Genomic DNA, 19,702 nt, shown 5'->3' with positions numbered 1-19,702 from the left:
GCAGGTAAAGTAGCACACAACTCCAGCTGATCACAGAATGCCATTCTCAGCCAATGGGAGCCACGGGAAGTGGTGGTCTTGACTGCGCCACATCCTTCAGCTCTCTGTGGCCAATGGGAGCTGCAAACTGTCATACTTGCAGATTCACAAGTCAATAAAGTGTCTATCTACTCACCAGGGTCTAACTCTGGCAAACTGTGTCCAGTCCATAGTCCGCTTATTGACCACCGCTGCCTAGTGCAGCATTTGTGATACAAAAGATGGTTCATGAGGAGCATTAAATAAACGAGTTCAGCCTATTTTCTGTGGTTCTAAAGCAGAAGCATCTGTAGTTAGTAGTAAGAACAGGATCTCTCTTAGAAATCCTTTCAAGGTTATCATGCTGTTATTATTCTCCTGTGAGATTTTTTAGCAGTACAGTATAGGATGAATGTGGAGAATCTGTATCAGGTCTTCTGTGGGATATATGTACATTGGGACCTAAAAGCCATTGAATCAGACTGTAAACCCTGTATATTATGGGGTTATTATATTCACTTCAAACCAGGATACCCCCTGCCCTTCTGGTTCCAGTATCTATATATGTACAGCATCATTCTAGCTGATAATAGGTCAGTTGCACTGTATGCTGTCTCAGATTAAATGTTTCCTAACACAATTAGAAAATAACACCATGGTAGGGATTATTTTTAAGTAATATTTTGACCTATCACAACACAGAAGAAAATTACTCCATTCCTAGTTGTATGATTCTACATCCAGATTCTGCCACCTTCTTTTAGGTTGAATGATACTTTACTAGGACAGAAGTTCCTTTTAAATCCCTGGAACTCCTTGTGACCTGAGCAAGCATTACTGAGCATGAAGAAGGCCAACAGAATCAGATCCTTACAGTTTGTGAAAGTTCAGGAGGAATCACAGCGGGTCACCTTAGCCTTATTCATACAGACTATAGGTATAACTTCTCTAGTCTGGCACCCCCGGGACCTGACTAGTGCTGACCTAAAGAATTTGCTGGACTATGGGAGGTCAGTATTGTCTAGCAGCATTATCAACACTTTCACTGCTTACTGGCTCCTAAAAGACATGTAGGAGTAAACTAGAGCTAAATAACAGCACAGAACACTGAGAGCCAGGACTGGTGGCTGTAAACAAACTTTATGGGACCGTGGGAAACTTGGCCACACCCATAATAAGTAAACATCCAACTAACTAAAATCATGCCGAACCATAGATATTGCTGGATCAGAGAGTGCCAGACTAGTAGCTTATTTCAACCCTTAGTACCTTATTTCATGAGTAATTAATGTGGTTCCTAATGGAGTAAGGTGCTACTTAGCAAAAGTAAGGGTTTCTGAATCTGGCGCATAAATATTTACATTCATTACCTTTACATACAGCATGTGATCCCATCTCATGTCTCAGCAACAGATTTGAACTTCTGTATATTCTAGAAAAAGTGTTTAGCGCAGAGATAGATGTAGTCATGTGGTGAAATTGTATTTCTGATCATACACTTTTAAGCAAAGAGGCACCAACAGAAAATGTGCTTCTAGATGACTATCATACAATTTGTGAGACCAAAAAACTTTGAACAAACTGAAATCTATGAACACTTTAGTTATGACCTAGAAAAGCAGTGCCTAATCTAGCTTGCTGTTATTAAAACCAGTGTATTAAGAACCAAGAGATAAAAGTTATGTAAGTGAGTGTATTTAAGGGATGTATTGATATAATGGATATTTCCTATCTTCAGCATATCAGAAACTGAATTTGCATCCAGAATTTTAAGTCCATTTTATAATCATTATTAACCAGTACTCTCCTTTCATTATAAGACTCCTTGCTTTAGCCCTCCAGTAACCTAGCTCTCTGCTCCCTCACATTCCATTATAATCAGCCTCATTGTAAAAACTTAATATTGTAGCATTCAAACTGCTAGGCTCTCAAGGCTATAAAAAGTGGGACTAGTCTGAAGTGAGATCTTTAGACTAGCAGCAGTTACACTGTGAAAACGTGACTCCTTTTGAGCACATCCTGTACATATCGGCTTTTTTTTTTTTTTTTTTTTGCTTATAGACAGTACAATGAACAGCCCCGGACCATTTTTGCAGCTAAATGAACTCCTTAAAGCAGAGCAGTTCTAGAAGGTTTGCTATATTTCCAAATATATATATACACTGTATTTGGTTTTTACTTTGTCGAAGTATAGCAATCAAATTTTGAGTGTTTAGTTTCAAGGCAAAAAGCTAGTTATGTGTATTTGTCAAAATAGCTTACACCATTGCTTTTACACCAGTTCTGTGAAAGCCTCAATCTCCAGGGCTGTTGATGTGTCACTATTTACCAGCACTACATTATTACTTTGTAATGGAAAACTGTACTTGTTTTGGGAGGGATGATGACTTGGACCACACACCTATGCAAGTGAGTAAAAAAAGAGAACTTCCCTTACATTCCTACACTGGGCAAACATAAAAATAAACAAACTACAAAGATGGTAGGCTATATAATACCTACCAGGAAAATTCATCCAATTATAAATAGTTTCTATAGAAAATATGCATGATCTGTACGCTTCAATTCCTGTAGTTATTTTCATTATGTTATGTTGTTAACCGAGTTTTGGATGCAAAGAGTGTGCCACATAGTTGACAGTGTACAACTGCTCATAAATAGCAATTAATCTTCAGCTTCCTGAATGGAGTCTTTATGAGGCTGGGGGCAATATCAAGGGTGTGCTTGGTTTCCAGAGCATGCAGCACACTCTGTGCTGTACTACCGGGAACATTCACGTAATGAATATCACCTTGTAACTCATGTGGCAGGAGGCTGGGAGTAGCTGTCTTGAAAGGGCTCAAGTCTGAAAGACACCTAATCCTGTGTTAGTTATTCAGGAATGGGTACAAACTATGTACACTAGAGATCCGAGTATCTTTTAATTAGATTTCCTGGCATGACAGTAAGGAAAAAGAGAATCAGTCACACTATATTTACATAATATGTGTATGTGGGATTTATATACTTAAGGTCCTTTGTTGGGCTACATTTTAGAAATAGTGATGTATTATGGATGGAAACACTCTGCACGTTTATTGAGACTTTGGCATCTGCAACACAGTGAAAATACATTAACAAGTGGTGCATAGATTGCTCCTCTTCCCTCCTTTCCCCAGATCTTGGCTGTCATTTTAAAACTGAAGTGAAGAGTATTTGCACAGGGCTTGTGAACTTTAAGGGTGAGACTATGCAAAACACCAAGTACGTCAATTGCTGAGAAAAAGTCATCATCTTTCCAACAGGTATTGCAGTGGTATTGGAGATGCAATATTTCCTTGAGCTCAGAATAGGAAAAAAAACATTGCACATGAGGTAGCACTGTGTGTTAACTGGGTGAGTGCTAGGTTTGCAATAGCAATGATGGCCACTGTTGCTGTTGCAGATTTTTGAGGATTGCATTACAGTGGTATTGTGAGAGGATACGTGGGAAGGCAAGTTAGGATCCAATACAGAGCACAGTGGTTGCAGTACTGTAGTGTAGAGCCTTGTTCTGGACAGTCCAAAACAAAACTGCTTACAATAATTATACTAGAGATACCGTTCATGTAAACAATTGCCCTATTTTGTTGAGGGGCGAAGCCATAGTGCAGTATGATTAGTGTTTGAGTGAACAAGAGTTGCTCACTCCACATTTCAGTCCATCAAAATCCCAGACCATGATGGATTTTTTTTTAAAGGAGAAGATGTGAATTTTTACACGGCTCCTGATAGTGTGAGATGGGAACACGTTTCATATCAAAACTATTCTTGTCTGATCCTCACCTAGTGTCAATATGAAATGGAAGCAATGGAGCTTATAGGTACTTTGGTTTACACTAGCTGAAGATTTTCCCTATGCTTTATAGGGTGTGTGTGTATGTCTATAAAAAGGTGCGAATGGACTGAAGTAAGATCTTTAGACTAACAGCAGTTGCACTGTGAAGCATGACTTCTGTTGAGCACATCCTCTACCTATAAGCTATTTTTGCTTTATAGGCAGGACAACGAACTGCCCTTAACCACTTTTGGATCCAAATGTGCTCTTCAAAGCAAAGCAGTTTCAGAAGGTGTTGTTTGCCACAATTCAAACACACACACATACGCATGCACACACACGCTCATGCTATATTTTGTTAAAAGTATAGCAATCAAATGTTGAGTGTTTAGTTCCAAGGAGAAAAACTAGTTATGTGTTTCTGTCAAAATAGTTTGAAAAATTCACTTGTTCACTCACTTTATAATGTTTAGTGAGTAAATGTTATTTTTCTTAACATCCTTCTCAAGTTAAGGGCTGGTGAGTAATTATCAGCGAGGGGTTGTAAAATTTTGTAAGAGTTTTACAAGCATCTCACATGTTTGCTCTCTCTTGCTCTCGCGCTTTCTAATATATTACTTTGAACAATACCTTCACCACCTCTAATACACTTGGGATATTAATTGTACCCTGACAGGTTTGATTGTTCGGGAAGTGAGCATCGAGATTTCCCGTCAGCAGGTAGAAGAACTCTTTGGACCTGAAGATTACTGGTGCCAGTGTGTCGCTTGGAGCTCTGCCGGCACTACTAAGAGTCGAAAGGCCTATGTTCGCATTGCATGTGAGTACCTTTTCCCTGGGGTGTTTGAGTGGGGGATTTTGCTTCTAACCACATACACTGAATAAGCTTTGAATCTTCTCTGGTGGTTGATGAATCATATTAGACTTCAGGCCACCAGCATTTCACCTAGATGTGGCAATATAAGAACTAGGGGGTCACCAAATGAAATTAATAGGCAGCAGGTTTAAAACAAACAAAAGGAAGTTTTTCTTCATTCAACACACAGTCAACCTGTGGAACTCCTTGCCAGAGGATGTGGTGAAGGCTAAAACTTTAACATGGTTCAAAAAAGAGCTAGATAGATTCATGGAGATTAGGTCCATCAATGCCTATTAGCCTGGATGGGTAGGAATGGTGTCCTTAGTCTCTGTTTCTCTGGAGGTAGGTGACAGGAGAGGGATCACATGAGGATTATCTATTGTGATCCCTCCCTCTGGGGCATCTGGTATTGGGCTGCTGTTGGCAGACAGGATACTGGGCCAGATGGACCTTTGGTCTGATCCAGTATGGCCGTTCTTATGTTCTTATGTCAGTTTATCATTTCTTCTGTTTCTTAGAGCAAGACTCGCATTCTCCTCCTTCAAGGTTTTTGAAAAAAAGGTCAAAGATAACAAGTTATTTGTGAAATCCTGCAATGGTTCTGAACCAAGGAAAGTGCTTGCAGCTAATAGGCCAGAATTTGTCAAAGCAAGTCCAGTGATGGGATAAGAACACTTCCTCTGTGTTTCTCCAGCCATTTAATAATGCTTTTTCCTGACAGAGACCAAATTTAGCATATCACCATAATCAGAGGGGAACTATGATAGCAAATATAGACATCTTAATGCTTAACATTTCATCCATGCTATGCATGGTTACTAACCTCAATATTTATTTTTAAAACCTTTCTCCACTCTCAATCCCCCCACAAAACAAAAAGGGCAACCAGTTTCCAGACAACAGATCTTGAGCTGACAGTACAAATATTTAATGTTCATTAATTTTCAAGGAGGAGCTTGTCTTTGTAATACAGGCAGTCCCTGGGTTACACGGATCCGACTTATATCAGATCCCTACTTACAAACAAGGTGAGGCAACCCCGCACTAGCTGCGCCCCCACAGCAGACCAGGGAGACGCGGAGCAGCTTTTCTCAGCAGACACCTCAGCTTGAGAATAAAGGATTGAGGGAAGTGAGGTGTGGGAGAATAAAACTGAGCTCTGGAGAAATGTTTGGCTAGAGTTTCCCCTACAATATGTACCAGTTCCGACTTACATACAAATTCAACTTAAGAACAAACCTACAGTCCCTATCTTGTACATAACCCGGGGACTGCCTGTACAGTATTTGTAGCATGGATTCCCATTTCCCTTTCATGCGGATTAAGCGAGTTTCTATTTAGTTCAATGCAAGCAAGCTGAGTAAATCAGAAATTATTATACCTGCCTTTGCAGAAAGGAACAAAGAAACATTGTTTGGTGAGTGCTCTTCAGCAGCTGGATACTTTGCTAGCTCGTCTATACTGAACATAGCCTGAGATTTTAGAACAAAAGAGAATTCCTTTTCCAGGAAAAAGAATATATGCCTTACCAGGAGAATGGCTCTTGTGCAAGAGGGGTTTTTTGCACAAAAAGGAGCCATCTACACAGCTCCTTTTTGTGCAAAAGCCTCTTGCGCAAAAACGGCTGCTAATTAATTACGTAACTGAAGCTTGGTGATAGTCTACTCCGTGCTTCATTTGCATAAGCTTTTGCGGAAGAAGGCTGCAGTATAGACGTAGCCTTAAAGTGGAAGACTAGAGAAGGCCTATTTGCTTAGCATTTTGCTATGAAATAGTGTCATCTCAATGAAATCACTTGAGTTGAGGCTGCATAGCATTTCTACAAATCAAGCCATTTATATGTACATGTCTAGGTAAAGATTCAGGAGGCTAATTTTAAGTACCCAAGTTGGACACTTTGGACTAACCTACTTTGATTAGAAACGGATCATGCCTACAAATTTTAGATATAGAGATGAATCTGCAGAATAATTTCCCCAGGATTCAGTGGAGCACCCCCAGCAGACCAGGGAGACACGGAGCAGCTTTTCTCGCCCCAGAGGAGGCGGGCGGCGGTACCGCGGCGCGTCTGGACGGTCCCGCTGCTTGCATCCTCCGGGGCGAGAAAAGCCCCGTTCGTAAGTACAGATCCGACATAAGTCGGATCCGCGTAACTCGGGGACTGCCTGTACTATAAATGTATATGTATACAAAATTGGTGTTGAATGCCAGTTTCCACTAATTTTTGAATGTTTCAAATACGGCATATTGACACCTTTGTAGTGGCAAACAAATATTTCTGTGGTTCTCTTGGGTCTATCTGTCAGGAAAGCAGTGAACTTTAACTGCCCATTCCAAATGTTAGCTCTGTGCTTCAAAGCAATGTTTCAACAGCTTTTTCAGATTACAAAACTCGCATTAAATCACCTTTTAAATTTTGGTGCCCTGCCAGTTGGCACTTGACAGATGTCCTTCATATATACTTCAGTGTGTATCGGATGAAGATAACAGGGCAATGTTAAAATTATAGATGTACAATTGTGTAATTGGGAAAAGGGCTAAACAATGAAGTGGCAAAATTTGCAAATGATACTAAACTACTCAAGATAGTTAAGACCAAAGCAGACTGTGAAGGGCTTAAAAAAAATCTCACAAAACTAAGTGGGCAACAAAATGGCAAATGAAATTTAATGTCGATAAATGTAAAATAATGCACACTGAAAAAAATAATCTCAACTATACATACAATATGATGGAGACGGATTTATCTATAACTACTCAAGAGAGAGATCTTAGAGTCGTTGTGGATAGTTCTCTGAAAACATCCATTCAATGTGCAGCGGCAGTCAAAAAAAAGCAAACATCTTGAATACTACATACAGATGTGGTCGTCTCATCTCAAAAAAGGTATATTAACATTGGAAAAGGTTCAGAAAAGGGCAACAAAAATGATTAAGGGTTTGGAATGGGTCCCAGATGAAGAGAGATTACAGAGATTGGGACTCTTCATCTTAGAAAAGAGGAGACTTAGGGGGGATATGATAGAGGTTTATAAAATCATAGAAGTGGAAAAAGCGAATAAGGAAAAGTTATTTACTTGTTCCCGTAACATAAGAACTAGAGGTCACCAAATGAAATTAATAGGTAGCAGGTTTAAAACAAACAAAAGGAAGTTTTTTCTTGACACAGCACACAGTCAACCTATGGAACTCCTTGCCAGAAGACCAGGACTTTAACAGGGTTCAAAAAATAACAAGATAAATTCATGGAGGTTAGGGCCATCAATGGCTATTAGCCAGGATGGGTAGGAATGGTGTCCCTAGACTCTGTCAGAGGCTGGAAATGGGTGAGGAATTGCTTGAAGATTTCCTGTTCTGTTTACTCCCTCTGCGGCATCTGGCATTGGCTGCTGTCAGAAGACAGGATACTGGGCTAGATGGACCTGTGGTCTGACACAATATGGCCATTCTTATGTTCTTACGTAGATGAAGATATAAACAAGCACTGCCAAGAGTCTGTCAATGTTTTCAACATACATTTTTTTTATTTTCAGTGGCTTGATAGAAAAAAATAATTCAGGACAAATATCATTGCTTGTGAGTGATATTTTTGATCACATTTAAGAAAGAGAGGGAGAGAAAGTCATTTGATTAATTTGCTAATGCTTACACGTATTTTTTAAAATGGAGGAACCAAGCCCTATGAACTTTCGGTGTCGCTTTTTGATATTTTTTTGCATACTTTTCCTTGATTTGGGGCAACAGAAGCACAGACACAGAAAAACCATACACTGCAATTTTTTCAGTTGATCTCATAGCTAAATAATAAATATTTATATAAACTCTAAACACCTACAGCATGTACATCAGTGAATGAAGATATTATTGTCTACAAGGTAATAAAAATTAGCTAAATTCTGTGCTCACTAATGTTAATCCAGAGTTTCTCAGTTAATGTGTTGGTTGACTCTGAATTGTACCAACATGACTGAAGCCCTATTTCACCAAGATATTTAAGCACATGCCTAACTTTAGGTACATTCCACTCAACTATTTCACTGCTTAAATTTCCAGCTCAGGGATCAGTGGCCAAAGTTTGCATTGTCCCAAACCTTGGTGCCGTTTCCCAAAAACTTTTCCTATTTTAGCCCTATCAGGCTTCTGCTCTATCACACTTTCTTCAGGTCCTTTCTTCAGGATCCCAGGCTTCAACTGTCCTCTGAGTCTATCCTTTTTCCTCTGTAAGCCCAGATAGTGACTGCTGTCTCCTGCCCCCTCTTCCTGATGTTGTACCAGCTTGCCTGCCCCTGCCTGGCTGGGCTTCATCCCCACTTCATGCTTGATTATCAAGGCTATCTCCCCCTTGGGGTGGCCTTTCGGGTTACTTTACCCACCTTGGACCACAATAAGCCTTTCTAGGATAGTGTGCGGTAAACACCCCATCACACTTCTATAAACTAGATTTGAAACATAACTAAAAATTCAGCTGTAGACATACCCACTTAACTGTGACATCTCAAATCCTATATCTTCTGGGTGTGCCAAGGTAGGCTTTGTGTGATGAGATCAGAAAGACCAAGTGTGACAAAATTTAAGACGGGCAGAAGGCAGTAGGAGGGTCCAGCATTGCTGCATGAGGAAACAGTTATACTCAGTTTAGAGTGGTGTAACTGCATCACTGCTGTAAAATCTCTAATGAAGTGCTCTATGCCAATGGGAGAGACCACTTCCACCACCTTAACTACTCCAGCCCCCTCCAGCCTCCTGCTGACATCGAGCTGTTCACACTGGTACTTTTATAAGTGTAACTTATGTTGCTCAGGAATGATTTATTGATACTGCTGAATTTCACTGTCTGGTGCATGTTGGAGAGCCCTGGCCCAGAGCACCACTGAGCTAAGAGAGACAAAGAATGGGCTCCCTCATATGATGCACCTGTCTGTCCCTTAACTTTGCCTGCAGTAGACACGCAATGCTGCATTTTGAATTAAACAAAACGCAGCTCAACTGTCTTAATATTATGGCATCAAGTTGGACATTTTCATTTTTAATAAGTACAAAAAAAGTGAAGGCTAATATATTTGGGGAAGGCAAACCCCAAAGTGCTCTGTGTGCAGCAGTTACTTCTCCTTAATTGCCATAGCTGGTGATTTTAGCACAAGTTGTGCCATACCATGATGACATAATTAGCCCTTTCTAGCATGTTCAGAAGAAAATTTCATTTTCCCCCATTCTGGCCACGAGTGTTATTGCTGCTACATTGCAGAATTATTGTATTCTCTGGAGGACCAGTTCTGAAGTCCATTAAAACAACAAAAAAAATTGCATTCAACAACTCTGTTCATTGACCGTGTAATAGAATTAACTGAAAAGTAATTTGGAAGTGTGAAGAATGTGGATCCTGGAAAAGCAGCTTGTATTTATTTAATGCAAGGTCAGGCATGTGTCAGAAAGAACATAACAACCTGGTCAATGGGAGTTCTCTGCGAAAAGTCAATAGAAAAATCATGTCAGCTAAGCAGAGAACTTCAGTTGTTCAAAAGAGAAGGCATCTTTAAATTTGGAGTGAAGAGTGGTGTTTTTCCGAGTGATACACATGCTGGAAATTTTAAATTGGAAGTGAAACTGAATCAGAACTCAAGATTGTGACTTCCGTCAACATTGATAGGCCTTGTCTACACTTACTGGGAGATCAGCACTGCAGGGAATTATCCCCTGGGGGTTGCTTTAGCAGGTCTATTAAAGACCCATCAAATGGACCTCTGATCACATTCTCACCAGCTCTGGTACTCCACCAGACCAGGAAGCAGAAGGAGAGTTGACAGGAGAGTTTCTCCTGTCAGGGCCAGTGTGAGACATGTGCAGTCGGTTCCCTCACAGCTGGCCCTGCGCTTTTTTTATTGGCTCTTTCTGCTTACTAGGCACATCCTGTTCTGAAGCTCTTGCCTGCACATGGCGGCAGCAATTCCCTCCCTACCTGGGGGCCCCCAGCCCACAAGAGAAGAGTAAGGTGCTATAGGTGCCAGTGGTGAGGGTGCCCCTGGCTTGCCCAGCCCTCTGCACTGCTGGCTCAGGAGCTCTTTGGGGGAGCAGCTACTGCAGCCCTACACAGGCAGAGCGGGAGCCCTGGGCCTGGTGGGCAGCCAGTGGCAGCCCAAGCCACAGTGCCTCATTCAAACTAGGCCCCTCAAATAATCCTGTGAGCAGGGGCGGATATAGAGCAGGGCAAACGGGGCAGCCACCCCGGGCCCTGCGCTTCAGAAAGCCCCGCACATGCGCCATAGCGCCGCTGCGCATGCGCCGTGGCAAAGGGGGAGCCCCACGGAATTATGCTGCCCGAGCCCCCGCAAAACTGTCATCTGCCCCTGCCTGTGAGTCCTGTCTCCTATTGACACCCCTCCACACACAGTGGAGACACCGCACTAACTCGATCTATGGTTCATTGACTTAGTTCAACTTTGTCCCCTAGTATAGACCTGGCTATAGTGAAGAACTGGGTGGTGTGATGCCTGCAGCTTTGGGCCATTTGTAATTAAAGTTTGGATCGTTCTTTTCAATGAAGGTTATTCCTGAATAGCAGAATGGAAACTCCATGATTTTCCCTGGAATCCTTCCACTGGAGTGTTTGATCTCCTCAAAATAAAAATGCTGGAGGTGGTTCACCTTTGTAAACTGCCAGATTTCCTAGGATCCGTTTAGGCTTGAAAATCCTAGGTATTTTAATAAATTAACAAATGGAAACAGAATAAATAATGTTGGAGCTGATGGAATGCAATTCATTTTCTGGGATTCATCATATTAGATGGTGCAAATACATTTTTTCTCATCATTCCAGGCAGGCCCTAGCGATACTAACTCTATGAGGTGCTCAGATGCTTTGAAATGTTAACGTACACTGGGGTTAATTATACTTTTCTTATTGAATTAAGAGACTGCATCTTTATGGAGAGAAGACAAAGGAGTTAGGATAGTTTTTTTCCCCCCTTTGTTAAAAGTATCCAAAACCACTGCAGCATTTTAAAACTAATATTTGAAGAATGCTGATCTGATTATGTGGATAAAATCCTATATTCTCAGCTTGAGCAAAATTCTCATTGAAAAATCAATGCAAGCTGTGCCTGTGTAACCAAGAATAGAATTAAACCCTGTGAGGGTTTTACTTGATAAAGAGTAATTAAGTACTGTAGGATTTGACCTAAATTATGGGCCAGTTCCTTAACCGGTGTCATTGACTTTAGAAGTGCCATGACAATTTCCCGTAACTGAGGATTATGTCTTATCCATTTACAGCACAACTGAATAAATATGAAATTGGCCTGATTTTCTTCTCATTTGTTCCACTTTTACATTGGTGTGATTTCACTAGATTCATTGATTTGCTCCTGAAAAAGTACAGTCAGACTCAGGGCCGGTATATGTACATCCAACTTCAAAGTTGCTAAAAACTGCTGCAAGAAATAAATAGCTTTCTTCCTAATTTCATTGGAGTAAGCTTTTTGCGTAATGAATCGAGATGCCTTCTTGGTTTTGGATCCTTTCCAGTATCTTGGAATGGAAGCTTGAAAAAAATAATTGCACTTTCCTCTAAGAAATCACTATTTAATAAGGAATTGTGCTTATTAAACTAGCATTTACTTTTATATTAATTTTCTATAGACGTAACTAAATGCCTTTTTTTTCCAGAACTGTTTTCTTTAAAAGAAGGGAGTTTAAATAATAGTTTATATACAAGTCTCATACTATATACAGATAAGATTAATGTGGTACAGGAAAGTGGGTTAGTTTACCTGATGGATTATCTCCACTTATGTTGGACAGAAAGACAGATGTGAAAATAATCATACATTCATTACTTGCACTTAGGTAGTTAACCTTTTAATTCTGGGGTTCTGTGCTCATACATTATGTTGCTGAATTACTTATTTTTCCTTTATTTTCACATCCCAGTGCTCTAGCACCCCAGATGATATTGTGAAGGTCCATTGCCACCAAAATATTAGAGAATAATTATAATAATATTAGACAATTATAAGATTTAGGAGAAAGGGGACAGCTATCCTGGGACAGTAAAAGGAGAGTCAAGAACACTTAGGAACATGAAATATGAAGAATAAAGGGAATAGGTTATTCATTGTGGCTACATCTAGACTGGCCACAAATTCCGGAAAAGGGATGCAAATCAGGTAAGTCAGCATAGGGAAATCCGTGGGGGATTTAAATATCCCCCGCGGATTTAAATAAACATGTCCGCCGCTTTTTTTCCGGCTTGGGGAAAAGCTGGAAAAAAAGCATCTAGACTGGCGCGATCCTCCGGAATAAGAGATCCTCCGGAAAAGGGCTTTATTCTGGAGGATCGCGCCAGTCTAGACGCTTTTTTTCCGGCTTTCCCCAAGCCGGAAAAAAAGCGGCGGACATGTTTATTTAAATCCGTGGGGGATATTTAAATCCCCCGCGGATTTCCCTATGCTGACTTACCTGATTTGCATCCCTTTTTCGGAATTTGTGGCCAGTCTAGACGTAGCCTGTATGTGTAGATTGGGCAGTACTAAAGAGGGGGGCTTGATTCCTCCTTCTTTTCAGATTGAGTAATTCCCAGTCAATGAGTGTTACGTGTATCCTGTGTGGAGAAAACTGGGCCACGTGGTTTTTAGTTGGAATTACTCTTGAAAGAAAGGGGGTAGCCACGTTAGTCTGTACCATCTACATGTTTTGTTAGTCTATAAAGTGCTACCAGACCATTTGTTGTTTTTTCTTGAGAGAAAGATAGACCTCTTCCATCACAAGTCATAGAGAGAAGGCATTTTAGTACTCATAGTATGCATTAGCTCATTTCACAGTTTCACTACATAGAATCATTCCTGTCAAGCAATGTTTTCTAGTAGGTCTTTTTGATACATGTGACTTTGATTCTGCAGTTGATGGTAAATTAGCGCATTTATAATCAAGTGTGATCAAGACAGTTTTAAGTATATTCCATCTTGAAAAGAGACCAAGAACCGACTACCTTTCTCAATGGACATCAAGGTAGACTGGGTGGGATTCATGTTGCATAGGGAGTAACTTAGATTTATCTCTCGTGTATCTTAACCATGTGAGGAGAACTGTAGCTAAAGTAAGGTTATATAACAACCTTCTAAGCAATCTTCATAAGGAGCCAGCATCGAAACTTTGTGATCATCTATTTTAGCCTTCTGTTAGTCTACAACTAAAAAACGTGCTCTGTTGGGCTTCATTTATCTCATTCAAGTTGATTGGCACATATCTGCACTCAACTATGCATGTCATACCACACTGGACCATGGCTTTCTATGATGAATAACATCACTGCTCCACACATCCCTCACAAGGATGTTACAGCCAGATTGGTTGAGAATATCAGGGCAATCTTGAACCTAACACTTTACACAGACCTCTTCGACCACCCAAGAGTATGTTGCAGGCCCATTTGCCCTGTGGAGATTTCAGCTATTCTGACATAACCGCACATGTGTCTGGGTTTGATTTGCCATGCCAGTCATGGGACCTTCTGAACAAATTTCAAACAGGCCAAGGTCAACATACAGACAGCCTTCACCTCTGGGAATATGAGTATTCTACATGCAGTGTTGGCCAAAGACAGATAAAAATATTACACAATATTTGGCTTCTGTCTGATGTTGGTTTGAAGACTCAAAAGGCTGCCACAAATTGATTTGGCATGCTCCACATCCAGTAAGAAGAAGGTTATGATTAGATTTTATAATAAATTCAAGCTTTGGGGTTTCACAGTATTGAGTTAAAACACATTGAATTAAAATGGACATTAATGTCATTGTTAGTGTTACTTTCATTTAACAAATCTCTTAATTTGTGTGTCTTATTAGCGTCAGTGGGCGCCTAGGGTATATCCTGCATATATTGTCATATCTCATACAAATAAATGTCTTGCAACAAAGCCAGCTTGGACCCTGAAGGAGGTGGAAATATAGTAATCAAGTAGTTAACAAAAGCTTTGTGCATGTATTTCTACATATATGTTAGTTCACTGCTAGAGACAGATTAATGAATCAGAAAAAAAAGTGTTTATTCTGAATTTAGGTATTTTGCTTACAGAAATGTCTTCCAGTTCCTATATGGTATAACTTTAGCTTCACAAGCTTAAAAAAAGACCTGCAAACATTGTAAAAAACTCATTTTTGTTTTATGTTTTTTTCCAAGATAAAACTGAATTTATGGATTTTTAAATGCTTTTAATTTCACTTTCACATTTAAATTGCTATAACATAATTACAAATACTAGAAATATTAGTAGTGCAGTCTTTGCAGTGCTGTATTCACTAGGTATTTTTTTTCTCATTCTAAGCGATTTAAATGTGAAAATTGTTGATCAGTTATACAAATGGATAATTGTTGTATAAGAATTTATCTGACTCAGCATGCCTAAAGTGGAAGGAATTCATGCAAAACAAGCAATCTGAGAAAGGGCAGACAATCAGACTCTTCAGATTCTTCTAGCTCAAATAGTGGCCAAGTTGTTGAAGATGCCATCGAAGAATGCAAATGTCATTTTCACAAACAACAAAAATAAAATGAATGAAAGAGGAAAGAAGCTCATAAGTCCATCTTAATTTTCTTACCTCTAAGTATTCTGCATACAATTTAAACCTCAATGAGAAAGGAGTACCTAGCACAGAGTATAGTCAATAATTATTTTGCCACTGCCATCAATCTGGCTGGTTGAAAAGAGGGACTGAGGTTCTGGCTTCCCAATGTTATTCAGTAGAACTCTCAGGATAATCACAGGCAGGATTTTGAACTCCATTACAGCAATTGTGCACTTGTTTGCACAAAACTTTCCAAGGCCAGATGGTCTAGTCAATGGAAGATTCCCCCCTGAAAAGAGGAATCGTTTGGCTTCTTTGCCACTCTTCTACAGGCTGTAAGTGTTGGGTGCATGGCTGAGCAAAGAGTATGTTTCTGTGGTATCCATACACTGCAGCAGAACTTGGGTTTCAGTTGGTGCTATTTAAAGCAGTCTTTATGCAGAAGACTAGGATGGTGCAGAACTGGCTTCAATATTGATTTGGAAGCACAAACAGCTCTTTTATTTCTCCCCTGCCACCCCATCCTCAGCTGTCCCATTCTTCTCTGGGCTCAGCTGAGACCTTGGTTCTATGTCTCTACATTTACATTTAACTAGAAGAGGTGTGCTGAAATTTGCACCAAGTGTGAGGAGGACCTTGATCAAAACACAGTATGCATTTTACACAAGGGGCTCTCCAGATCAAGGCATGAAATTTATAAAAGCAATTGATAGAGGTTTCAGTGGGATGTGCCACTGAGGACAGAATTATCACAGTCTCACTGGAAATTTGGCTTAATCTAAGTAACAACAAAGAACTAGAACTACATACAGACAAAATAAAAAACTAATATATAGAAGCTATGGAACCTTCAAGTTACTCTAGCCACAAGTGTGACTGATCAAATACAAAGATCAAATACTCAGCCCCGAACAAGAGGAAGAAGTAACTGAGATGTGGTGATGAAACATAATGTGGAGTTCCCTTTTTTTCCTCTAGCGCTTGAAATTGAAAATCCAGATTTCACCTCTCTAGTGTGTGTTTGCAAAAGAGGGCATCACAAGTTGTGGAAAATAATAGAAACAAAATCTTCGAAGACAGAACAGCTGAATTCAGAATTTTGCCAAACTATAAAAAGACTTCACTCCTGTCCACCTAACTTGGTATCACTTGTACATAGTTGAAATTGTAAATATAGTATGTCATTTATAGTAATTTGATGAGCTTTTGTGAGGCTGAGAGAAACTAAAACAACATTGGTCGTTTAATTCTTAAGAACATTTGTCTCCAACACGATACAAACTTTATGTGAAAATGTTGCTTACCTTATCTCTCCATTAAAACAGGTTTTTTAAAAAAATCCTCACCAAAACCATATTACTTGTTTCCCCATGTTATGGCTATTGCTTCTCGTGTATAAAAATCTGGAATGTGAGAGGAGGGGGAGATATGCATATATACACAACACATACACTATCTCTTGCAGTAAAGAATTTTCATGCTCTTAAAAATTTATCTGCCTTAAAGCATCTTTGCAAAAAGCTGCATCTTCTACTATTAACATCAGCTCATACTAAATCAAAATTGGGTGAAAAAGAATGTTTTTAAAAGCCCAGCTCATTTTCTGAAGACATTTGTTTGTTTGTTTTAGAGGGGAAAATCCTAGTTAGCGTTACTGGAAAGTGCTCAAAACAGAAGTGAGGAGTCTTTAAGGTCTATCAAGGGCAAAAATCCATCTTTTTCTGACATTAATGCTGCATTGTTCTGTACATTTCTGGTTTACATCTAATTCCTGCCTGACAAGTGTCCGTTTTTCATGCTTATTCATCAGTCACCCTAGCATTAACACTGCCTTGAAGGCATCTGCCCTGCCTCTTATCGCCTTTCTCAGAAATGATAAAGGATATCCTTAAAGTTTTACCCACCCACGCATCACAGTAAAACCCAGAGCTACAATGAAAGAATAAAATACAGTTTGTAGAAAAAAAAAAAGTGTAAAGAAAAGAAAGGTCATTCTTTGCTGACTGCAAAGAAGAAAGCTAAAAAAATGGAAACAGAGTAATGCCAGGAGTTAAAATTACTTGTACACATAAACTGTTACCTTTGGGAGATTAAAAATATAATGTCTGAGGTTTTTTTTAGACTAAGGATGAATTACATTTGGAATTTAAAATTGAGCCACTTAAAATATTTCACAATAAGGGTCTATTTTTCCCTGCCAGAAAAGCAAAGACATTCAGATGTGTGTTTACACAGAGAGATTAATTCTTCCATTCTATTAGTCCAGTTTTACACCGGTGGAAAACCATTATTTCCCACACAGCTGCAAATGAAACCAGCTGTCCTGATTGCAGCAGTTTATCCCTGGGTATTTCACGAGTTTCAGAATGTCGTCTCACCCCAGTATACTCTGTGTCTGTGTATCTTGAGCTATGCCTGTAATACATGGCACAAAAGCAGTCATTGGTTTCTCTGGGACTGCACGTTACTTAGGAAAGTAGGGTTTGGCACACAGTTGCATCCCAGAACTTTAATCCTTAAACCTGAATTTCTTTCAATTACATCGCACTCTGAGAATAAGAAAAATATCTGTTTTGCAGCCTGAGAGTTCTAGCCAAACCAAACCCACTTCAACAGAAGTTCCAAAGTGACTCCCTATGAAGGCTGCACCTTTCAAAGCAGTTATGTAGTGCTTAAATTATGCAGCTGTATGAGCCATTACTTTTTTGATTCTCCCAACCCTGTTATGGCTGCTTATGCAACAGTCAAAGTTCTTAGAAATGACACATAAGAGGTATGCTTATTCCCTAGCATAAGATGTGGATTCTTCAACGTCCAACTTATCAGCCTTGGAAGCAAGGGTGCCATTTCGAGTGTGTAAGAGGGGCAGCAGCTGTGCGCTCTAGGACACAGCTTGCTTTTCATCCCATTCCCCAGGCATCATTTTTTGAGGAGTACAGGAACTTTCAAAATGGGGCATTTCTGTTGAAAATGCCACATCTAAACTGCCAGGAGGGGGTTTCGAAAAAGCCCCGTTTTGAAAAAAAGCGGCAGCTGCCATTATGCAAATGAAGCCCGGGATATTTAAATCCTGGCTTCATTTGCAATATCAACATGTCCAAACTATATCCCTTTATCGAAAAAGGGACGTAGTTTGGGCTACGTTTAGACTGCAAGATACTTTCAAAAAAGCCTTTTTCAAAAAAGAGCATCTAGACTACAACCAGTACTTTTGAAAAAGCAAGCTGTTTTTTCGAAAGAGAGCACCCAGGCAGTCTGGATGCTCACTTTCAAAAAAGCACACTTTGCATTACATAGCGCTTTTTTTTCCAAAAAGCACTTTCGAAAAAAGGCATTTTTCCTCATAAAATGAGGTTTTCCGCGGTCGAAAAAACTGTTGCTTTCTTTCGATTTACTTTCAAAAGAATGCAACAGCAGTGTAGACACGGGAAGATTTTTTGAAAAAAGGCCACTTTTTTTGAAAAAACCGTGTTGTCTAGATACATCCTTTGACACAGCCTAAGGGAGTGAGGAGAAAGTGCTTTCATTCCATTCTTTCCTCTCACACCTGGCTGGTAAAGGGAACTTCCTTGATAGTATCTAATGGCTCCTTTAAGGACGTTAGCATGTTACCTCTCTTATTTAAAGTATTTTTTCAGTTTGCAGATCACTGACCCACTGGAATGTACTAGTGCTTCCAAACTATTACAGTGTATCAGCTCACTCAGTGATGGGGAACTTTATGTGCATTAATCCCACCCAATAAAAACTCTACTGGAACTTTTGATAGAGAAAACTTACTGCTCACACTCCTCTCTGACACCTGCTTATTATAATCAGAAGAAAGCTTGTTTCTATACTAAATGTGATAATTCCACAGCATGGGTAATGTATTTTAATGTACAAGTATTAAAGCTTTGTTTTAAAAAAAGGTAAGTGGACCATCAAATTCCTATGCTGCTGTTTCTTATCATAACTGAAAGCAAGGTAAAGGTTTGGTTGTGCCTGGAATGGGATTGCTTCTCATAAAACCATACAGAAAAGAGATAGAATCACCAGCAGGAGCAGCCAGAGGCCAGCTGCGGCAGCTGGTGCCCCAGGCAGAGTGCACGGTCGGCGCCCCCGCCTGCAGGGCCGTCAAAGGACTGACATCATCGGCAGGGCCCCGGGTGCCCCCGTGACATCATCATTGGGCGCTCCGGGTGGCAGCGCCCTAGGCGGCGGCCTCGTCCGCCTATAGCCACAGGCCGCTCCTGATCACCAGGGAGGTAAAAGGGGTTAGCGGGTGGCACACCCCTCCCTGTCTGGGACTGCCCCATTCCAAACCTCTCACCACCCTTTAGAAAGGGTGAGTGGGGCTAATGCCCCTGCTCCAATTCATACAGGAACATTGCTGGCTGTTTCCCCTTCATCAGGGAGTGTGGGGAAAGTAAAGTTTGCTACATGCCCATAGGCGGCGAGTTATATGGGCTTGTGGTGCCCATGCTCC

At 40.2% G+C, this 19,702-nt stretch overlaps 1 protein-coding gene across 2 annotated transcripts in view; it reads left to right on the top strand.

Moving 5' to 3' along the window:
* The window catches only part of UNC5C (unc-5 netrin receptor C), a 424,416-nt gene that overhangs the window by 279,135 nt on the left and 125,579 nt on the right, over positions 1 to 19,702 (top strand). For both annotated transcript variants that reach the window (XM_006111944.4, XM_006111943.4), the window contains exon 3: positions 4,491 to 4,634. In XM_006111944.4, coding sequence (XP_006112006.1) covers positions 4,491 to 4,634 — 144 coding nt within the window. The remainder of the gene's footprint in view (positions 1 to 4,490; positions 4,635 to 19,702) is intronic.

This window comes from Pelodiscus sinensis, chromosome 5, assembly GCF_049634645.1.
Source record: "Pelodiscus sinensis isolate JC-2024 chromosome 5, ASM4963464v1, whole genome shotgun sequence".
In the NCBI taxonomy this organism is placed as follows: domain Eukaryota; kingdom Metazoa; phylum Chordata; order Testudines; family Trionychidae; genus Pelodiscus; species Pelodiscus sinensis.
Note: the sequence above shows the minus strand (reverse complement) of the source record. Positions and strands in the feature narration are given on the sequence as shown.